At 32.6% G+C, this 21,844-nt stretch overlaps 1 protein-coding gene and 1 long non-coding RNA gene across 2 annotated transcripts in view; one reads left to right on the forward strand and one right to left on the reverse strand.

The window, feature by feature from the left end:
• Positions 1-21,844, forward strand: part of LOC142326545 (uncharacterized) — a 295,602-nt gene that overhangs the window by 141,096 nt on the left and 132,662 nt on the right. The gene's annotated exons all lie outside the window — the stretch shown is intronic.
• The window catches only part of LOC142326501 (phospholipase A1), a 131,709-nt gene continuing 117,034 nt past the window's right edge, over positions 7,170-21,844 (reverse strand). The window contains exons 3-8 of the mRNA XM_075369081.1: positions 21,374-21,482; positions 19,206-19,351; positions 16,793-17,038; positions 14,812-15,009; positions 11,700-11,862; positions 7,170-7,227 (exon numbers count right to left, since the gene is read on the reverse strand). Of these exons, the coding sequence (XP_075225196.1) occupies positions 7,170-7,227; positions 11,700-11,862; positions 14,812-15,009; positions 16,793-17,038; positions 19,206-19,351; positions 21,374-21,482 (920 nt within the window). The remainder of the gene's footprint in view (positions 7,228-11,699; positions 11,863-14,811; positions 15,010-16,792; positions 17,039-19,205; positions 19,352-21,373; positions 21,483-21,844) is intronic.

The following is a 21,844-nucleotide window of genomic DNA, read 5'->3' on the forward strand; positions in this document are numbered from 1 at the left end:
CTAGCGTTGCTAGGGGCTTGTTTATACAGCTGTAAATCTGTTTACATTTGTAAGTTTGTTTACATCGGCATATTTACATTTGAACAGAGAAGATTATACTGTTGTCAACTTGGCCGGCCCGCATCGGTCCAAGGAGATAGAGTGATTGATACGGCGGTTGGTGGCCGTGGAGTAGTTCTACGTGTATTCCAGGAGGTCAAGATCACCCGGTCTGCTTTTCTGGATCTTCGGAGCGTTACGGTCAGATTTTACGGTGCTCTGTAGAGTACGTGTTCAGGCGTATGGACGAAACACTTTATTCATCTCTTCAGTTTGACATTGGCGCAGCCATCTAAGGGCAAGAAGATATCGCCAAGTTCACCGATCACCACGGTTGTAGTTAAGGCAGAGGGGAAGACCTATGCGAACCTCATCCGCTCCGTAAAGGGTGCGGTGTTGCCAGGGGAGACGGGAGCTCTATCCGCAAGGCAGGGTCAGGGAGAAGACTTTCATCTGCTTGCTGACGGTGGTGTTGCAGAACAACTTTGGCAGAGACATTGTGGAGAAGGTCGGGGGTACCACTGCGGCATTAACTGGGAAGGTTAGCAGGAGAACTCATGTTGTCAAGGACTTAAACGTAATTACCACAAGGGATGAGTTCATGAAGGAACTACGTACGGTCATTGGGAAGTCAGTGTCCGTGAAAATTCTGCCTATGCGGCCGGCCTACGGGTCAACACAGGTGGTCACTTTGGCCGTGCCACCTTTTCTTGCGGAGAAACTACTGTCCGACGGGCGCATCCGTATTGACTGGGTGGCCTGCCGGGTGACTCGACGTGACTCAGATGACCTTTGCTTTCGGTGATGGGGTGGAGGGCATACGGCCAAGTTTTGTGTTGGTCCAGTCCAAAGCGGTCATTGTTTTGCCTGCGGTATGGCCGGCCACGTGAGGAGGGACTGCACACAGGAACTTCGCTGTCTGTCATGTAGATCGCACAAACACGCACCCGTAGGTCGAGGATTTAAGGTGGTTCCACCTGCGCCAGCGCCATGAATATGTTCACAGCTGCGCTGTGGTATCTGCAAGAGACAGCCTCATCCGGGTGGTGTGGGAGGCTCCGGCGTCTCATCTTCGACGATCGGGTGGGGAAAAGTGCCGTTGGGGGAAAAGTAAGACCGTAGTCTCGTCGGGGGATCCCAGTGGGGCTCGTTACAGGTGAGGTGTTAACACCGGAGTCCCGGTGAGAGGAACCCTTTGGAATCTCCTCATTTGAGACATGGTAAGCAAGGAAGACCGAGTTCCGGCTGCCTTTGCGGGGTCTTTGCCCTTCCGAGGTAATTAGAGGGGATGACACCCCTTGAAGCTGAGCTTATGCCTAGTCGCAAATCCGGCTCCAAGGAGCGGGGAAATCGACGGAGAAAACAAAAATGCTTTTTAAATGTTAAAAATTTGGGACAACCTGCAGTGTAGAAAATGGAAATTTAATTCTTTAAGCATAAAGACTATTTATTTATCAAAATATGTTTCAGACGCTGATTATGAATAATTAGTAACCTTAAGGAAAACACTGTCCACTGAAATATCGACTAATGGTTAACCGTAATTTATAAGAGTGAATTGCATATTTTTAACTAGACGTACGTTATGACATGTTCGTCTCAGTGTTTAATCTGTTATTGTTAAACGGTTGGTTTTACGATTTACCTTTTGTCCTAAGATCGTAGATGAAATTCGTCATTAACATGTGGGTCATGTAAGTCATAATTTTTTGTATTTATTATCTAAAAGTGTATTATTTACTTGCCTGTAATATTTCAATTTAAAATCCAAGTATTCTCATAGACTTTACTCCCGAAAAATAAATAAGTGTAATATTTCTATTACAATAAATGGTAATTTTATAATTCTAAATATTTCTAATACAAATTTATTATTAAAATATAATATGTAAAAATTTATTGTAGATGTGAATGTAGCAATAGCCAATGTAAAAACAACGACTGAATAGGCTTTCGTTTCACATATTGCGAACATATTTAGAAGTAATTATTTTATATAAAATAAACATAAACAGAAGAGAAGAAATATTAATTTATTTTCTTTGATAACAAAAAAATTTTTTTTAACTCAATTTAAAATTTTTGTAATGAAAATTAGGTAAATATGTGTCAACTAAAGAGAAAATTTATTCTTTTATACAAGCGTATCGAAATTAGCGAAATTCTTTTTTTTCAAATTGTCTGATAAATTGTCCTAGTAAGAAGTGACATTTCGATGTTAGGTTGGATGATTACAATTTTTAACGCACTTAATTTAGAGATTCTAGGAAAAGATTCCTCGTATTTTAATGCGAACTTAAAACGTGTGTTTTTTTAATATATATTTCAAAAAAAATGTAATAAAATATTTGCCGTTCTGATCGCCATTTTTAAGGCAATCGTGTACTGAAGAACATCTGTTTATTTCTGGACAAAAAACTGATATGAATGGTTTTCTCAGGCCTATTTTGAAGCCAACTTTGTAATAAAATGTTTAAGAGCTGATTTTCGAAACCGAAGGTTCTGATGTTCAAATCCTAGTAAAGATTAGTTGTTTGTATACGGCTTTGAATAGACAGTGTATATCGGTGTACTTGTGGTTGGGCTTCGATTAACTATATCTCAGGAATGTCGGTCTGAGTCTTAGAAGACTCCTAATCTCCATATCATCCTCATCTCATTGTGGCGTAGGGGTTGCTTATTGTTCACTAGTTCAACCGACTGGAACGTTCTTATTAGTAGAAAATAATATACAAACATTGAACTTTTTTGTATTCAGCTTTCAGTTGATTTAAAACAATTTTTTGGTCGATGTTTAGTTTGTTATTGATATCATCGTAGCCGAAGTGCCGGTTCTGATCAATCCTTTTTTGATTTCATCATAAAAAAGATGAGGCCCGATGAAATGAGAATGATATATATCACATGTAAATGATTTCTAGTCTTGTACACTCAGGCTGATCATTACTGAGACGCGGTTAATTGAACCGCAACCGCCAAAGTACACCGGTATCTTTTGTCTAGAATTCAAATCCCAATAAAAGCAACTGACTTTATTAGGATTTTAATCTCAGAACCTTCGACTTTGAAAATCAGCTGTTAAACAGCTGATTTTGTGACGAGTTAACCTATAGACTTTGTATACGCCTATGGGCTTTGTATACACCGAAAATTTAACGAATCGTACTTCCATCTTCAAATTATTTATAAAACGGAACAATTCGAATCATAATTGAAACTGCTGATTGTGGATAATGAAAAATGAATCACATACGACAATAATAAACGGAAAAGATCGTGCTCGAATCAAGGGAAAGCACCGCAACGATGGAGAAACCAGAATTGATGTCGAGAAAATTAATGCTATGTGTGACCGACTTGATGGTATTACGCCACCCAGGGGAGTGTCCCGTTACTCTAATAGGCCCTCCCCGCCTACCGGCTATATACCGGCATGGCAGGTCAGACCTACCGGTGGAGATTTTTTATTCTCTATTATGTCCTCTATGGAACCACATCATACCTACAGGTCGTGATGTGACCCCCGGATCTTTCATAATACTCTCTTGTCCCTACAGCACACCCCAAGGAGTCCTCAGCGGATCATTGAAACCAGCACACCTAAGAATGCTGGCTCTCACCGCTGAGGCTATCCACCCGACCTAACATACTAGAAACCCATACTTCTTTCATCTTCATTCTCTGTTTTAGTACTGTCTTTATATAATCAGCGACCTTCCTCCAGTTCTCCTTACTGCTGAGCATGAAATCCACGGTTTCCTTCGGCGTTTTTCCATGAATACCCGCGTCGTGTCTTAGTCTTATCCATTTATTACATACTAAAAACGTATGCTCAGAATCATCGTCCTGTTCGCGGTACATGCACGCGGGTTCATTCCTTCTTCCCACCTTATGGAGATAACCATTGAAACATCCACGTCCCGTCAGGAACTGGGTGATCCAATAGTCAGTTTCTCCATGCCGCCTGTTTATCCATCCTGTTAATTCTGGAATTAAGGTTCTTTTCCATCCAGCCACTCCGGCCTCCGCCCATCTCTCCTGTCAGATTCTATGTATGTTTTCCCTGACTTCTATTTCTGCTCTCCCTAAAGACCTGTCGGTTTTATATCTGGCGATAAGGTCAATCGGTAACATTCCCGAGAGCACACAGAGGGCCTCGTAAGAAACAGTTCTATAGGCAGATACTACTCCCAGTAGTATCCCCCTGTGTGCTCTCTTCAACCTGTCTCCAACAGGTTGTTAACCTCCAATGTTAACAACCGGAAAGATTACGCCAAGCGATCGAAATAAAAGCTTCCACCTAGACGAACGACAGATTCCGGGAGATTAAGAAAAATCGTTTTCCCAAACTCCAGTGTTAAAATAAGTAAGGAACACAATAAAAAGGAAAAATTAAAATAATAAATAAATAAAATCACGAAAATATACAATAAAAAGTGAACAAAAAAGGAACAGAAACAAAACTTATTTTAAATTAAATTCGGTTGAAAATATCTATGACATCGCATTGCACTACACACTAATTGACATAAATGAAATCGTTTTGTTTAAAAATTACTATATATAATTAAGTACAATACTAAAATATTTGGTTAAAACTAAATTCTAGAATTTCCTGAGGTAAAAATACAATCTAGTATATCCGTAAATACATTATATTTAAATTAATAATCTATAATAGATTTTTTAAACTTGAAAATTTTGAAACCTTGACAGTTACGTAAAATAACAGAGTTTAATATTCCGAAATTTCGGAATATGATGAAAAATGTATGTAGATCATATCAAAGTAAGTAATAACTTTAAAACAATCGTATTTTAGTCGCGTTGTTTATTTTCCGATGAGACTGAATACTTTTGATCGAAATTAACCAGGAAATTGGATAATTTTTCACACAAGTATTTATTTATTAATATATTATTTGGCGGTTGATACTGTAATATTTATAATAAAACGTAATCAAAAAAGGTACTTTGTTTCATTCTTCTCCACTTTTTCCTCTGAAGAATGCCTAACGGTGGATCCCGGAGGATAAATATAAAAAAAAATCGAACCAAATATAACCTACACTCACTGACCTCGACTAATTAACAGTAATGTGTTGATTATTTGAATAATAATTTCAATAATTATTGCTTACAGAATTTTAGGCCTCAGATTAATAGTAGAAGGAAGATTAAAGAAAAACAAACCAACATACTTGGCGTTTATAGACCTAGAAAAGGCTTTCGATAACGTAGACTGGAATAAAATGTTCAGCATTTTAAAAAAATTAGGGTTCAAATACAGAGATAGAAGAACAATTGCTAACATGTACAGGAACCAAACAGCAACAATAACAATTGAAGAACATAAGAAAGAAGCCCTAATAAGAAAGGGAGTCCGACAAGGATGTTCCCTCTCTCCGTTACTTTTTAATCTTTACATGGAACTAGCAGTTAATGATGTTAAAGAACGATTTAGATTCGGAGTAACAGTACAAGGTGAAAAGATAAAGATGCTACGATTTGCTGATGATATAGTAATTCTAGCCGAGAGTAAAAAGGATTTAGAAGAAACAATGAACGGCATAGATGAAGTCCTACGCAAGAACTATCGCGTGAAAATAAACAAGAACAAAACAAAAGTAATGAAATGTAGTAGAAATAAAAAAGATGGACCGCTGAATGTGAAAATAGGAGGAGAAAAGATTATGGAGGTAGAAGAATTTTGTTATTTGGGAAGTAAAATTACTAAAGATGGACGAAGCAGGAGCGATATAAAATGCCGAATAGCACAAGCTAAACGAGCCTTCAGTAAGAAATATAAGTTGTTTACATCAAAAATTAATTTAAATGTCAGGAAAAGATTTTTGAAAGTGTATGTTTGGAGTGTCGCTTTATATGGAAGTGAAACTTGGACGATCGGAGTATCTGAGAAGAAAAGATTAGAAGCTTTTGAAATGCGGTGCTATAGGAGAATGTTAAAAATCAGATGGGTGGATAAAGTGACAAACGAAGAGGTATTGCGGCAAATAGATGAAGAAAGAATCATTTGGAAAAATATAGTTAAAAGAAGAGACAGACTTATAGGCCACATACTAAGGCATCCTGGAATAGTCGCTTTAATATTGGAAGGACAGGTAGAAGGGAAAAATTGTGTAGGCAGGCCACGTTTGGAGTATGTGAAACAAATTGTTGGGGATGTAGGATGTAGAGGGTATACTGAAATGAAATGACTAGCACTAGATAGGGAATCTTGGAGAGCTGCATCAAACCAGTCAAATGACTGAAGACAAAAAAAAAAAAAATAATTGCTTACAGTCGAGTTATTTTAATATGGAAAATATTTTAACATGGAGAATACGTAAAATAACCGGTACATTTAATATATTGTTATATATTTATTAAATTCTCCAAAATTGGAGGCGACTAATCAAATTCACCGAGTAATTATGCATATTCATTGGATTAATCAAATTTACCGAAACATATGTTTATTTTGACTTCATGTATATTTTTATTTTATATGTATATATGTATCTTTTTATAATATTAATTATAGTGTGATTATAGAGACAAAACACGTTTTATCATTTGGGCAGTGAATGTTATCTATAAACGAGAACCTACAAAATAAGGTTTTACCTGGAAAATCTTTTAATTTTTGTTTACATTAATTTAATTATTTATTTTTTCAGTCACCAATCAATTTTTGTGAATAGTGAAATATCTCTAATTATTATGTTACGAAACTGTTTACAGTTAAAAATTATTTTATTTCTATTTATATAAGTTCGCATTTTAGAAAATATTTTATACACAGTTTTTTTTTTTTTTAAATTATAAACACTTATAATTAAAGTTATGTAGGAGAATAACGGGCGTAAAAGCGAACTACTTAGCGTTTTTCTGAAATATAAGATATTTGTTTCCATTAATTAGACTATACGCTGAAATTTATTTAATTACAATATCACGGAACTATGAAGAAGTTTTATGACCTTTGGCAATGATGATTACATTATTTAGTTTTTATCGCTGATTACTTGATCGCATTTTATTCTAATTATGGCGTATTAATCAGATCGAAAAGATTTATATTCTACTTTAGATCTTCGTTTTGTTTTATATAGTCGTCGTGATAAAAATCAATCGAACGGACATCTTCGGTTATCTACCATTTGGACGCAATACGTTCCTCTTACTCTGAAAAATAAAATAAAAATTAACGATAATTGTTTTTCTATTGTTTTATGCATTTTATTATTTATAAGTAAACGGTCAATTCTGTCAGTATACAGAATAGAACTGAAAAAGATTCCTTTATTGAGATTTTTATCATATAAAAGCTTTTTACGAAAGTTTTTCATCAAATATTAAACTGTTTTTAAGTTCTGGAGCACCAATGAACCGAGTGCTTCATAGCAATCTTTCAATAATGAACCAACAAATACTGTTTCAACTATAATTATCTCATTATAGTTATATAAGTATAATTTTATATATATATATATATAAAATTCAACTTAATCCACCCAAGTACAAATATAAGAGAACTCTTACTGTTTACGCCATTCTGGCATAAAGTTTTCCGTTATTTTCTACGAATTCCAAGCTAGGGTGGGTCCCGTTGTTTTTTTACAAGGAATGTTTAAATCTCACTTTGTTTCGTATTTCTGTGTTTGTCAAGTCCACCTGTTTCTATTATTGTTCTTGTGTTCGACCCTCCCACCGTCATCCTTAGCGACCGCGTCCATTCTTCTATCGAGTTATTTCTGACTACCCTTTTCATACACCCGTTATTTTTTCGTCCCCTTACTAATACATGCACACATCTCTTGTCTTTTACACACACTCTCACCTGTCCACTAACTGGATCTGGTTACCCCCTTTTTCTTTCACCATCTTTTCGGCAGAGTAAATCCAACATCTCACCAGTGCAGTCGCCTATGGCCATACTCTCCTGCAAACTTTGTGGTAACATTCTCATTCAAGCAGAATCTCAAACTCATCACTACACATCTGAGATTCTACGCATCATTCTACCACCAAACCACATCACACCTCTGTATTCCTGATACACCCGTGCGGACTACGCCCAGGATTACATAGGTATTCATCTGTACTTGCTTTTACGAGTTCATCTCTTGCTAATATTTGTGTGTGATACAGGCAAGTGCAAATTATTCATCATTATTCATATTAAACGTTTATGTGTAGCCCATTTTATGGGTTATTAAATGCAAACTATCGTTCTCATCAAATCTAGTTTTAATCTCAACACTACTTCAGACTTATAAAACTCATGTGCGATATATTTCATATAGTATTATTGATTTTAATGTGTTTATATTGTGATTTAACGCCTTCTATACTGAAATTATTGTAAACAACTCTCTTATTTTCGACTCTGTTACACTGTGTATTTATAAAGGATTATTCTCGTATTTTTGTATTTAACAGCATTATTCATTTGTTAATTCAGCTGATATATTAAGTAGTATTAAGTTATGATAATTATAACATAAATTCATTGGGTTTCAATAAAGTCCAATTTCTTTTGGCAAATACTAGCTGTGTGTTTTTTGTTAACTTTACCCAACACTTACCTTATTTGTAATTTTTCACGAAGCATTTTCGCGGAATCCTGCATTATCAGTCGTGTGATATTTATAACTTTTTTTTAAATTACATATTTAATTTTTAATCGTTTAATACGTAATTTCATAAGCATCACACGACTGATGATGCGGCATTTCGCGAAAGTGCTTTCGTAAAAAATTGTAAGTATATAAATAAGGTAAAGAGTTGTCTTATATATGTACTGGGTGGATTAAGTTGAATTATATATATTTGAATTTATATTATTAGTGCGGAGGTGGTATGGGTCTTCAAAGGATTGATTTTAGAAAAATAATATATATATATATATATATATATATATATATATATATATATAAATCTCAATTATAATTTCAGATTCTTTATATATTCAGAATAGTCTTATTCAAACATGATGTGTAAAAGGACAACTTTGTAGAAGCTACAAAGTATTATTTTGTGTCGTAGGTTATTTTTCAGGTGTAGGAATTGGTAGTGAAAAGGGTGCTTTATCTTGTACGAATTAATTCATATTGAAATAACTTTTTCTTCTATAATATTTCTATACCCAATATGATTAATTAAAATCGCTATGGGTGTAAGTGATTAATTAAATAAAATTTAAATTAATATGTTAATTAACCCATTAAGTGTTTTATGTAATATTATAATAAATACAGAAAAGGATTTGTTAGTGCAATTAATTTTAAATTATGAGGCATACATTTAAAGTAAATTACTAACTAAATCCAATTAATAAATAATCAATAAATATTAAAAATTAACTTAAAATTTTGACAACGGTAATAAAAAAAAAAAAAAAAAAAATAGCTTAGATGGCACATGTCTATAACGCTGCGAAAAGCAAAATAAACAATGAAACATAACATTAATGAAATATAACAGATGGCGTACGCCAAATGGCATAAACGAACGAAAAAGATGAATAGACGAAAAACGACAGAAATGCCTTCCGCAGTGCGAGAGCTGTATGGTGTTGAGTGTTTCAGTGTGTTAAACGGAAATCATAGGTGAATTATATCGATTTCATTTCAACTCCATCATCTGTTGTATGGAAAAAAGTTTGGACCATTTGGGGATCAGGATAATCTCCGCTGCCGATTGGACTGGAAAACAACGGCATCCTCATCACCGCGCCAATTGATGTAGCGAACACTTTGGAAACTCGTTTATGTGAGTTTCACTTTTCTTTTTTTTTGGTTTAACCTCGGGGACCACCGTTAGGTATTGCTTCAGAGTATTAGATGAATGATTGTAGCGTGTTTGAAAATGCCATGCCTGATCCGGATTCGAACCCGGGACCTCCGGATGAACGGCCGAGACGCTACTATTCGTCCCGCGGATGTCGGCCTAAGGTCAGTTTCACTTACATCATCATACCGTACTGTCCTGAGTTTATGACAGTGCACGTAGAAAATATCCCGTTTGTGACTAGGGACTTGCGAAATGAATTAAACATACCTTTTTTTATTGATGAGCTAAGGTATGCCTTGAATAATTTCCGTGACACTTCCCCGGTAATGATAATATCAGGCTCGGTGTGTTATCACACCTCCCAGATGCATTACGTCATCTTTTGTGTATCTATAATAGAATATTTTCTGATCAGGATTATCCTGATTATCAGTCAGCAACATTGGTGATTCCAGAACTGAAACTTTGTAAAGATAAATCACGTCCCTCAAGTTGTCGTCCCACCTCCTTGATCAGTGGCCTGTACAAGATGATGGAACAAATGGTAAACCTACCGTTCTAGTGTGGTACCTTGTGAAAAACGTTCTGCTCCCGAATAATGCGGTTTCCGCCAAGGTAGATTCTTTGTCGATCATGTAGTTACTCTTGAATCTGTCATTCAAAACGCCTTTCTACTTCGCCAACCTATCGTTGCTGTATTCCTCGATTTGCAAAGTGCGATTGAGAGGCTTGATGGAGAGGTTTTCTTAAACTGCACGATTGGGGTATACAAGGGAATCTCCTTGCATTTGTTGGGGGTTTCCTCTGTTGTCGGTCCTTTCGAATTTGAGTTGGAACGACTGTATCCGAAAATTTTCCACCAGAAAACTTACTAAACGTTCCGATACATATTTATCTCTTCAGATTTCATGAGTGCCTTGCAAGCCATTATATGTACTCCGGACACCCTGTTGTCTATGATATACAATCTATCATCTTTGAAATGACTCAATGTAATACAACTGTGATCTTCTGCTGGATCCTCAGCCATATTGGAATTTCTGGGAATGATTGCACTGATCGTGCGGCAATAGAGGCTTGTTTGTAGCCTCCTTTCACTAAATGCGTTTTTTCGAATGACCTCGTTTTCTGAAGAGTGTGATTCACGATGAGTAGTAGAGTGAATGGAATGCTACCATCAATTCATGGTACCATTCATTTCTTCAAGTTAAGGACACTGTGTCATATTGAAGATCTTCATTAAGGAGTAACCGTCAAGAGGAGTCGTTTATTTTTGCCATTTGGCGAATGCCAATTGGTATTTTTGTTCTTCTGAGTTAAATTCTAATTGTATTTGTAGTTTAATTCGCTTTTAGCATGTGACATGTGCATTTCCAGTCTATTTTGTGTTTATATATTACTTTTTTATAATTTTTAATAAATTATGGTTATACTTTTTAAATTAAGTTAGTTTACATCATCAGAAAATTATATAACTGAGAAGGGGGAAATTAAGGAATGAGAGGTTTTTTAATGGAACAAGTAACTAGGCTTGTGTTTTTGTGTGTATGCAGACATATATATTAATGTTGAAATATAACATTTAACATTCAGTAATAGTAATTGTTTACGTTTTTATAATTCATTCTTTGTTAACCAATTTTAATTAATTGAATTCTATAAGCACAATCATTACAGTCTTTAAATTAATTTCAAGTTAGTGTAATTTAGTACCTTTTCATAAAGGCTTATATTAATTATAAAGACTTTTATTAAAGCCTCCTGGCTTTAATAAAGTTGACAATTTTAATCTCTTATAAGGTTACCTACAGTTAAAACTAATTTAAAAAAATAACATGCAAATTTATTCTTCTACCGCTTACCCATCAGGTGTATGTTCACCCATAGGAACAGACTGACCGAAATGAATTGGCAAAATTGGTCGACAGGATTGTGTACATGGAACACCCCTATGTCTTTTACCTTGGTTACTTATCGTCGATACGAAAAAACATACACTCTTAAAATGACTGCACCGTGCTTGTCCTGAAAAAAAAAAAAGACTAATTAGTTAATTTATTTTCTTTGCGTTATTTTTTTTTTTAATTGTGTCATACAGATAATTTTTATTTAGTATATATACATATATATATTAATAATTAATTGCTAGATATTTTACAAGTCAGGATTAAAAAATGAATAATTTTTATTTTTCTTTATGTTAAGATTTGCAGCTTTGTTTAAAAAATTACTTCTGAAAAAAAATATTTTGGTTTAGGGCATGTAATCTGTGATATACTGACTATAACTTATTACCTAAATAATATAGCGACGTAATTTAGTGATGACAATGGGGAAATCGACAGAAAAGTTAAGGTTTTTTTAATCACTATAAAAAAACTTCTTCCTAGACTAGTCATTGATGAACGTGTGACTTCAGTATATTATGGTGATTAAGATTTGCTGCCTCAGATGGATTGGGAACTAGGATTACATTATTATTCATTTTAATTGATTTTCTTATATAGTTTTTAAAATAATCCAAGTTATTGAATTGATTAGACAAGTGACATTTTTTTAAATTTATCATAATTTTATTGTTTAAACTGTTCGTTAAGTATCTGGCTAAATTTAACTTTTTTTCAGCGACTTCAATGAAGTGGAGGTGGCTCTGGAGATAGTCATGCCCCATCTTCATTTGAAATTGTGCAACCCTTGGAAGATCTATTAGCACCCTTCCCTTTTCATCAAGTAATGATGCCCATTGCTTCTCCTTTAACTCTAGCCGCCATTTCTGTTCCAACTCTCCCATCATTGATGTTTTAGTTAATTGTTTTGCCGTCAGAAAAGATATTGGCTTATCGGGCTGTTCCTTTCTAGCACCTTCTTTAGATAATTGATCAGTTTTTTCATTGCCCGATAATCCACAGTGTGCCGGTATCCACTGTAAAACGACTTGTATGCCTTCTAAAATGAACTCCTCAATCAATACCTCACACATATTAACTTTATTTGTAGAAGAACAGGAAGCATCAGAAATGGCAATTACGGCAGTTTGCAAATCAATCAAGATAACGACATTCTGCAGTTTGATCTTTTATATGAATTCCAAAGTGAGAAAACCTGCTCTGACCTCGCCGACAAAGTTACTGTCTAGCTTCCCCACAGGCTCTGATAACTTGAAAGCTTCTGCATAAACTCCAGTCCTTCCATCCTTCTTGCAGTATTTGCAAAACCGTCTGTGAACACATGTAACTGTAGGGGTGTGGGGTACTGCTCTCTTATGGTTTGGAGCACAAAATTCTTTAGCTCTGTCCTTGAGCAACTTTGTTTATCGGCTGCAGGAGCTGTAATTTGGCTTCTGCTGATTTTGTAGGGATCCTTGGTGGAATCATAACGGAATTTTCTCTAGTACCAATGGCAAGTACTTTATCTTTTCTAATTGAGTCTATTTTATTCATAAATGTGACACCTGGGTTTTAAGTCATGTGGTAGCAAGTTTGCAATTCTTTCAGTAACCAATTTCCAAACGCTGCAGTTTCTTGCTCATTGTAAATGCTACAATCTCATTTCTTATTTTGATGGGTTCTATACACGTTTGCAACTGCATAGCTGTAATTGGAATTTTTTTTGGGGCACCTGTAATAACTCTGAGTGGCTATGTTGTAATTTTTCAATTTTTTGGATAGTGGACTCCGGTGCTGTAATCAGTAGTTCACTTCCATACTCGAGCACGGGTCTCACATAACTTTTAAACACCATAGAAAATACGTCTTAGTTTGCTCCCCACTTCGTACCAATGATTCTCTTAACCAGACCATTCTCTTAAAGAAGGCCTCTCCTAGGAGAGCAGCTACTTGCATGGTGGTCGGAGGAATCCGCATAGGGTGGCAGTCCTGTCGGGTGCTACTAAGGAAGACCCCAGGTGTTTCTGGTGTTCGGGACACTGGGCTTCGACTTCCACCGCCCCCAACAGGTCAAACTTGTGCTTTTCATGTGGGAAGCCTGGACACAGGAGAAAGCAGTGTGTAAGTAGCACACTGTGTATTATGTGGTATGGAGGGCCATCGAGCCAGTAGTTAGACCACAAGCTTAGTCAGACCACAAAATGAGATACCTCCTGTTTAATGCTAACAGATCCAGGGATGCCATGGACATATGTTGGGCAACGAGCCAGAGAGAGACGATGTATGTTATCTTCATCTCAGAACCCAATGTGGCAGCGATCAGGGGACCACGATGGCTAGTAGATCATGCTTCAGGAGCTGCAATCGATCTCCTAATAATTGGCACCATGTTGAAAAGCTAGTACCATTTTGAAACAGTCGCCGGATTAGTGGCAGGGGTCCTGCAAACCAAAGTCCAGGAAGAGAGGAACTGATGGATGCTTCCAGGTGGATCTTCTGAGTGACTGAGGTGGTGACTTCTTCTTCTGAGGTGATGACTGAGGCAGAGAAACATGACCAAAGGGTCGGAGGATGAAAAACAGCTTTCTGCAAGGCCGTACTTGTCCGCACTTGCATGGTTGGGCAATGGTGATGAAGTACGGAGACTCTGGATCCCTCTGACTTAAATGCACCTCCCCGGGAACATGCAATGCTTAATTGTGAACCCGACCTTGAGAGGGGACGATTGGTGAAATATGAAGTTTAGTCGGTAGGGTGCAGGCACACATACTCTCTCTTAATAATATCTAGTGGAACCTGTTAGCAAGTCCAACACTCCGTCCACAAATGGGATTCCCAGACTCAGCGGAAACAAAAAACAAAGTGTGTGTGAGTATGTGTGTGTGTATAATAAACATAAATAAGTACATACAAAGATGAGTCCAAGGAATATTGATAAAATTTAGAATCTAAAAATCAATGAAAACACTAAAAAATAGTTTAATGAAATCATTTCTTCCTTTTTTTGCCAGACGAAAATAAAAATTATCAGTAAAAATTTAGTATTACTATTATGTATGTCATAAATTCATTAGTATTGATAACTCACTTATTCGACGCCCTTCTGCTTTACAACTTGGTTGCATTTGGCCTCCATTGATACAGAAATCAACATGTCCAACTTGTGCAGTCTCTCCTAAAATTCCAGCATTTGTATGAATTACTTGTACAATATGGGCATCATCTCTTGTCAATCGAAATGCATTTGATCCATATCTATCAACTAAAGGTCTCGCTGGATCTAAACCTGAATAAAATTGTTAAAAAATCAATTATTTTACAATTCTCTCTCTCACTCACTCTCTCTCTCTCTCTCTCTCTCTCTCTCTCTCTCTCTCTCTCTCTCTCTCTGTGTGTGTGTGTGTGTGCACTCACCCATGAGTATGAGTCATTTATAGTTTTTTGCTTGTCTTTTGCTCATTATTTTTAGGTAAAAGTGTTTTGAGAGTCAACCATACAGGATGGGTTTTCAGTGACATGAAATAAAAGTTCTTTTTAAAAGTGTTATAGATCTTCTCATGACAATAATCATCTAGTTAGTGCCTGGTATACCAAAGAAAATCAGATTAAATCAATTTTCTCTTGCCTTTATCTCTGAGCCTAGTATAGTTCAAAATTTAAATAATGCCTTGTGTCGGGTGGGAATCTATTTCCAACAAGTGGTAGTTTGCATGGGATCGATTAATAAAGAAGTAAGAGAAGTTGTACGGTATAAATGAACAAGTAGGTCAGCAAGGATGTGCAGTCATACAGCGTACACTTATTTGAAACGGCTTCTGAAATTAGGGATTGCATTGATGATTTAATCAAGCGTAGTTTTATGGCCTGTATTTTTAACACCGGGGAGCTTTATAGTCCATATAAAGAGAATTTTTATTTAATTTAAAAAAAAAGTATTATATAATAGGGAAAAGGGAAATATGTTTCATTTTATTGCCAGGTGCTATTTGTTGAATGAAACTTGTAGAGTGAGTGAGGTTAGGTTTGAATGTGTTGCAGGAGGACTGCATGACTGAATATTTGAAAGATAGAAATTGAAAGTGTAAGAAACGTGAAATTTAATGGTAAATTTAATTTAAGGGAATTTAATTATTAAAAATACAAAATTATTTATTATCAGGACAAAGTAAGTTCAGTTGGTCAAGCTCGTCTGAGGCTTGTAAAAAAAATAATCCATCAAAGAAATTTTATATTATATGAAGTAAATGCTTAAATATTACGAACAATTATGTTTTCAGAAAAATCATTCTTACTAACTATAAAAATAATTTATGATGTTTTTTACTTAGTAAATTTATAAAAAAAAATTGAAACTAATTTTTTGTTAAAAAAATTACGCGCGCGTGTGTGTGTGTGTGTGTGTGTGTGTGTGTGTGTTTGTATTAACTATGCCAGTACGGTAGAAAGAAATTTACTTCTTTATTGTTAAAATTTGGAAGGTCAGTTAGTTACATTGATTGTTTTAACTATTTTTATTATTGTAAAGTTTAATAGGTTTTTAGTTATAATAAGGTGTAAAATATAGATGTAATCATTCATTCATTATATAGAATAAGTTTTATTTATGTTATAATATTTTATTTATTTGAAAGATTAATTTTTATTTGTTTAAAATATTTTTGTCTACCAATCTGGCTTATGGCCATGAAATAAGTTAAGTGGATTATTTTTTGTTTTATTTTGAAAGAAGAATTTAGAAAATTATTTACAATGAAATTACCATATTCATATGTTATACATAGTGTTATATTGCTTAAAAAAAATTTACAAATAGACTTATTATTATTATATTATTAAAAAATTGTTAAATAGTAATTCAATATACTCATATGTGTTAATCATGCTCAACTTCTTTGAGTTGCATTTGGGTAATACTAAGTAGTTTAAAAAATGGAGAAAATAATAATATTCACTAGAATTATGTGAAGAAGTATAACATTTATTAATGAAAATAGAATTGTAAAAAAATTAATTTTTATTATAGATTAATACTCTGTTCACATCATAAAATTTTTATATAATTGACTTACCTATTATTTTATACATCTTTTGTGTTAAATGATTGCTTATCATTCCACAAACATGGGCCCCAAGTGAGTGTCCTACACAATGAATATTCTTAGCAAGACTACCCATTTGTGTTAAATGCGAGTAAAACTGAGCACCACACTGTGCTACTAATCTTGTATTACTTAAAGCCGATAAATAACATGGAAACGCTGTTAACGGTTCCCAATCAATTGTAAATACATTATAGTCTCCTCTTTTTAAATAAGCTGAAAAAAACAGATTATAGAAATTATTTATTTTATTATATTAAATTATTCCTATATTTATATATATATATAAACATATTCACACAGTTTTATAATCAATTTAAGAAATATATTGTATTATTTCAAAAACAACATATCATGCTAAGTTTACTCTTACATTATGTTATTTGTTCAAATATTTCTTTTAAAGTAATCAAGATTATAAAAAAAGTAGACACCTTGATTATCATAAATCAATAGTATGTAAAATTTAATTTAAGTTTTTTAAAATAGAAAAGATATTTCATTTGAAACATACTTTCTAAAACATTTAAATATTTTGCATCGATAGTTATAAAAAAATTCTTGATGATTTCAAATTGAAATTCCTCATGCAAAACTGTTATATGTTATTATTAAAACTGTGTAAAACCAACTAGTTTTATATAACTGATAAGTTAATAGACCTATAAAATTAATCATTCTTATTCCAACTCATTTTTATTTTGTACATATTTCAATTTGAAGTTTTCATAAAATAATGAAATAGTGTGCTTGTTTCCATCCACACAAGTAATAATTAAACTCAGAAAAATAGGAAAAATTATTTTTCATATATTCTATGCAAAAAATAATTGTGAACTCTAGCTTTAAGTATGGTTTTATCACACCTTTTTTTAAAAAAAAATTCAGTTTTACAAATACACACACCATCTTTGCAGGACTACCCATTTGTAATATTATTGTTTACTCGGGAAGAAAGGTGACCATAATTTTGATACAGTAATGGTATTTGGGGTACATATGGAATTTATTATTGTTCCTATGGTGGGAATTTAATAATATAAAAATAAAGATAATTTATAAACAATTCAATAAATTTTTTGTTAAGTTAGTGCTCCAGTTGTTAGTTAATAATATGAATGAGTGTTTTTATGAGATTACTAATATTGTTGCTTAGACCTTTTGTAGCAGTTAAAGTATCACTGGAAAAGGCAAAGCAGTTTGCGGTAACTTGTTACATACTTGTTTTGTAGTATTTTATTTACCTCATATTAAAATTAAAATAAAATATTTTTCAATTGTCCTAAAAATTTAAACTATGAAAGACCTAATCAAAGTGTAGCCATTTATATTTATCATAAACAACTTCAAAAGTGACCAATAGTATTCTTCAAGCAGTGGTCTCATACAGAAAAATATATAATTTCAATGGAGAAGTATGTACTAATTTTCATTTTTCTATATTTAACTACTGGAATGTTATTTAAGGATTGCCATACATTATTAACATCTGAAAAAAAATATATATATATAAGGGGTAACTGAAATATAATTCCCAATTGCTCATAACTTGAAAATAAAAAGAGACAAATGAAACAAATATGGTATAGAAGTACATTTTATTTTTTACAAAAATCTTGCATTTATTTTACCATGTAATTACCATTTACCATTTCTATCATTGGTGAACAAGCATTCTCGTTCCATCAATAAGAATCCTGGCAGCCTTTCCTTGATCCATTACTTCATTACATTCTCCAGTTCTTCATTCATATGAAACGAGTGCCCTTAATATCCCCTTAATAGTGCGTGCGTGTGTGTGTGTGTGTGTGTGTGAGAGAGAGAGAGAGAGAGAAATAGATGAAGCATTTTTATATTTTATTATACATAAATTCATTATTATGAGCCATATAATGGATGTTAATGACATCTGTTTAAATAATCTGTTAAACAATTATAAAATATTTGTTCATTAGAATAAATAAATAATTTTTTGAAAACTTAATTACCCGTTTATTTTTCTACATATCTATAGTGGACGTTTCACCTTCCCATAGTGGAAGAAGTAAACATAAAATAACAATATGTATGCTGCTGCTATCTATCACTGTTTTAATGAACTACGTGGTTGTTTTGGTTGTTGCTTTACACTGTTTTTAAAAACTGGTTTATAAGTTTCATCTTTGTTACCTTTTTCTATTTTTCACAACTATTTATATCAAAAAAAGCTTAATAGTATTTCTTTAATATTATCTAAACACATTTCATGATAAGCATTTAAAATTTTTATTTTCACCACAAAAGTTTAATAAAATTAATTTGTATATAGCTAATATAATTTTTTAATATTTCATACATTTTATTGAAATTTACATATTGTAAAAAGTTGGAGAGAGTCTTTTACCATTTCTAACAAAGGTCATTGGTGACTTTCGCTCTGTTCCATTAAACCCATGTATGATTATAACATTTTTCTTATGGGGATCCCAGCCGCTATATTCCAATGCAATTGGTGATCTCATATCTATTTTTGTTTTATATTTATGTTCACTGTAAACAAAAAATACATTACTTAAAAAAAAGACTGGATTATAGAATAACAATAATTTTTTTATATCTTTTCTACTATCTAGAATTAATATTTTAATTCTCATAAGAATAGATTCTAAACTTAATGTAGTAGAATATGTACTATATGTATAATATGTACTCTTTGTACATATGTAATATGTACTATACGAATATGATAGAATATGTATAATATTTAAATAATTAATTAGCTAAAAGGTAGATATTAAATTTGCAAACATTAAAATTTCACAAATATTAGAAAATCTAAAATACAACCTGTTAATAAGTGTACTTAATGAAAATTTAACCATTCAAAGCTGCAGTTTTCATTTGTCATTTATCATTTACCATTAATTTTGTCTTATTCTGGTTGCATTATTGACAAAAAAACATTTAAACACAAAAGACTTATTTTTTTTATTTTATTTTTATAAATATTTTGAATACATCTCTGAATTTAATTTTCCCAAATATTGAATACTTCTTGTAAACAAAAACAAAATTAAAAAATTATAAATTTTCTGTAAATTCAACTTAAAATTGACCATCTAATTTGGAAGAGCTATATTAAAACTTTATTACAATATAACCGTTTTTATATTTATCACTTTTAACATTATGCTCAATCACAAAACTATGTTAAACAGAATAAATATATCAAGTTAAGCAACTAATTATTCGAAATGAACCAAAACAAGATTGTCGAAAAAATTTTCCATATACAAGCTAAAATAAATGAAAGCTAACAAAAATTACATATTTTTCCTTCATATAAAATAAAAACATAACGTAAATAATAAATTAAAGCCATATAAAATACTTATTTATCAAATTTAAAACTGCAGACTCACTATTTTTTATAATTAGTAACATAAAAGAAACATCACTTGATGCAGGCTAAAAATATAAACAAATAATAACAACATGACTTCAAGTAGCTGAGCTTTCAGATGATGTCAAAATTTCACAAACCGCCGTAAGATGGCAGCACATGTCAGATAGTGTTATTTTTTTAAATAAAATATATATTCTAATAATAATTAAAGGGAAAAAAGTTGGTGGCATTTGACTAAAATTGAATTAAATACTGTAAGCAGATAACTGCCAATTCATTATTAAGTCAAATAAACCAGTGAAAAGATTAGAGAAAAGATGAAATTGTTTATTATAGTCTTTACTGAACTGAATGAACCATTTCATATCTGTATTCAAAGCCCATTGAAATTTAGATGATTGATACCCCCTTATTTTGTTCCCTACCCAAACTGGCTGTATTATGTGCATCATTTATCTCATATAAAGCAGCTTTGAGTAATGCTTATTGTTCTTCAAGTGCTTTACATGTTTTTTATAAGGATAAGAAATACATAAACAAAAGAAATTATGAAACTTTTTCCTTTTTTTATTACATTATTTATAGTCGGTTGCTTTTATGAGTTTACTTACTAAATAACTAAATACAACACCAAATTGCGAATGATAACATGTCAATTTCACCCTTATGATCAGGTTCAAACCCCGGTCAGGCATGCCATCTTTCACACACTAAATATTTCTATTTTATATTCCCACACATGAGCCTTGAACTTGTGTGGTGCATTAATTATAAAAAAATCATAAAAAATACAAACTAACTATTGAAAAAGCAAACTACCTAAACATAACTAAAACTAATTGAACAACTGAAAAGTTAAATAACTATTAATTAAATACTAACTAACTACATTAAAAATTAAGTTACTAGTTATTAAAATAATGTTACTAATTAATTTAAATAAAGTATTATCACTTATTATCCCAACTCAATAAGAATATTTTGTTGATATCTAGTATATTACGTGTTCAAATATTTAAACTTATCATTATCCAATTTTTTCTCATCTTCTATTATTTTATTATGTTATATTAAAGCTTTTTATATTAAATTTTATGAACTTCAAAACACAATATAATATTTAATTAAATTTCTTAATTATTTAATTATTAATAAATAAAATTTACCTGGAATAATAAAAGATTTTGATATCTGAATCTGGACAAGTCTTTGCTCTCTTTATTTTACATCTCCAATAATTTATATCAAAAGCATTTAGAAGAATTCCGAGACTACCTGAAAAAATATTAAAATTAAAAAATTATTATAAATTGTAATGAGATATTAAAATATTTTTATGTTTAATTATATTTATAACAATACCGTATGTATTATTCTGGATATTTTTTAGGTACGATACAGAATGTTGAAAAAGTGACAAAACCTTATGGGAAAATGAGTAAGTTACAGTAAATGTTAGAAGTGGCCTCCATTAAGCGGTTCACATAATTGAATATGATGTTGCATGCAATTAAACACATGTTGTAACGTTTGTTGAGGAATTGCAGTGACACATCATTCATTTTTGCTCTGTAATTCAGTAGTGGTGTGAGGATGAGTTTTTGAGGCATTCTTAAGGTATCCCACAAGAAAAAGCC

This window comes from Lycorma delicatula, chromosome 6 (assembly GCF_047948215.1).
Source record: "Lycorma delicatula isolate Av1 chromosome 6, ASM4794821v1, whole genome shotgun sequence".
Classification (NCBI taxonomy): domain Eukaryota; kingdom Metazoa; phylum Arthropoda; class Insecta; order Hemiptera; family Fulgoridae; genus Lycorma; species Lycorma delicatula.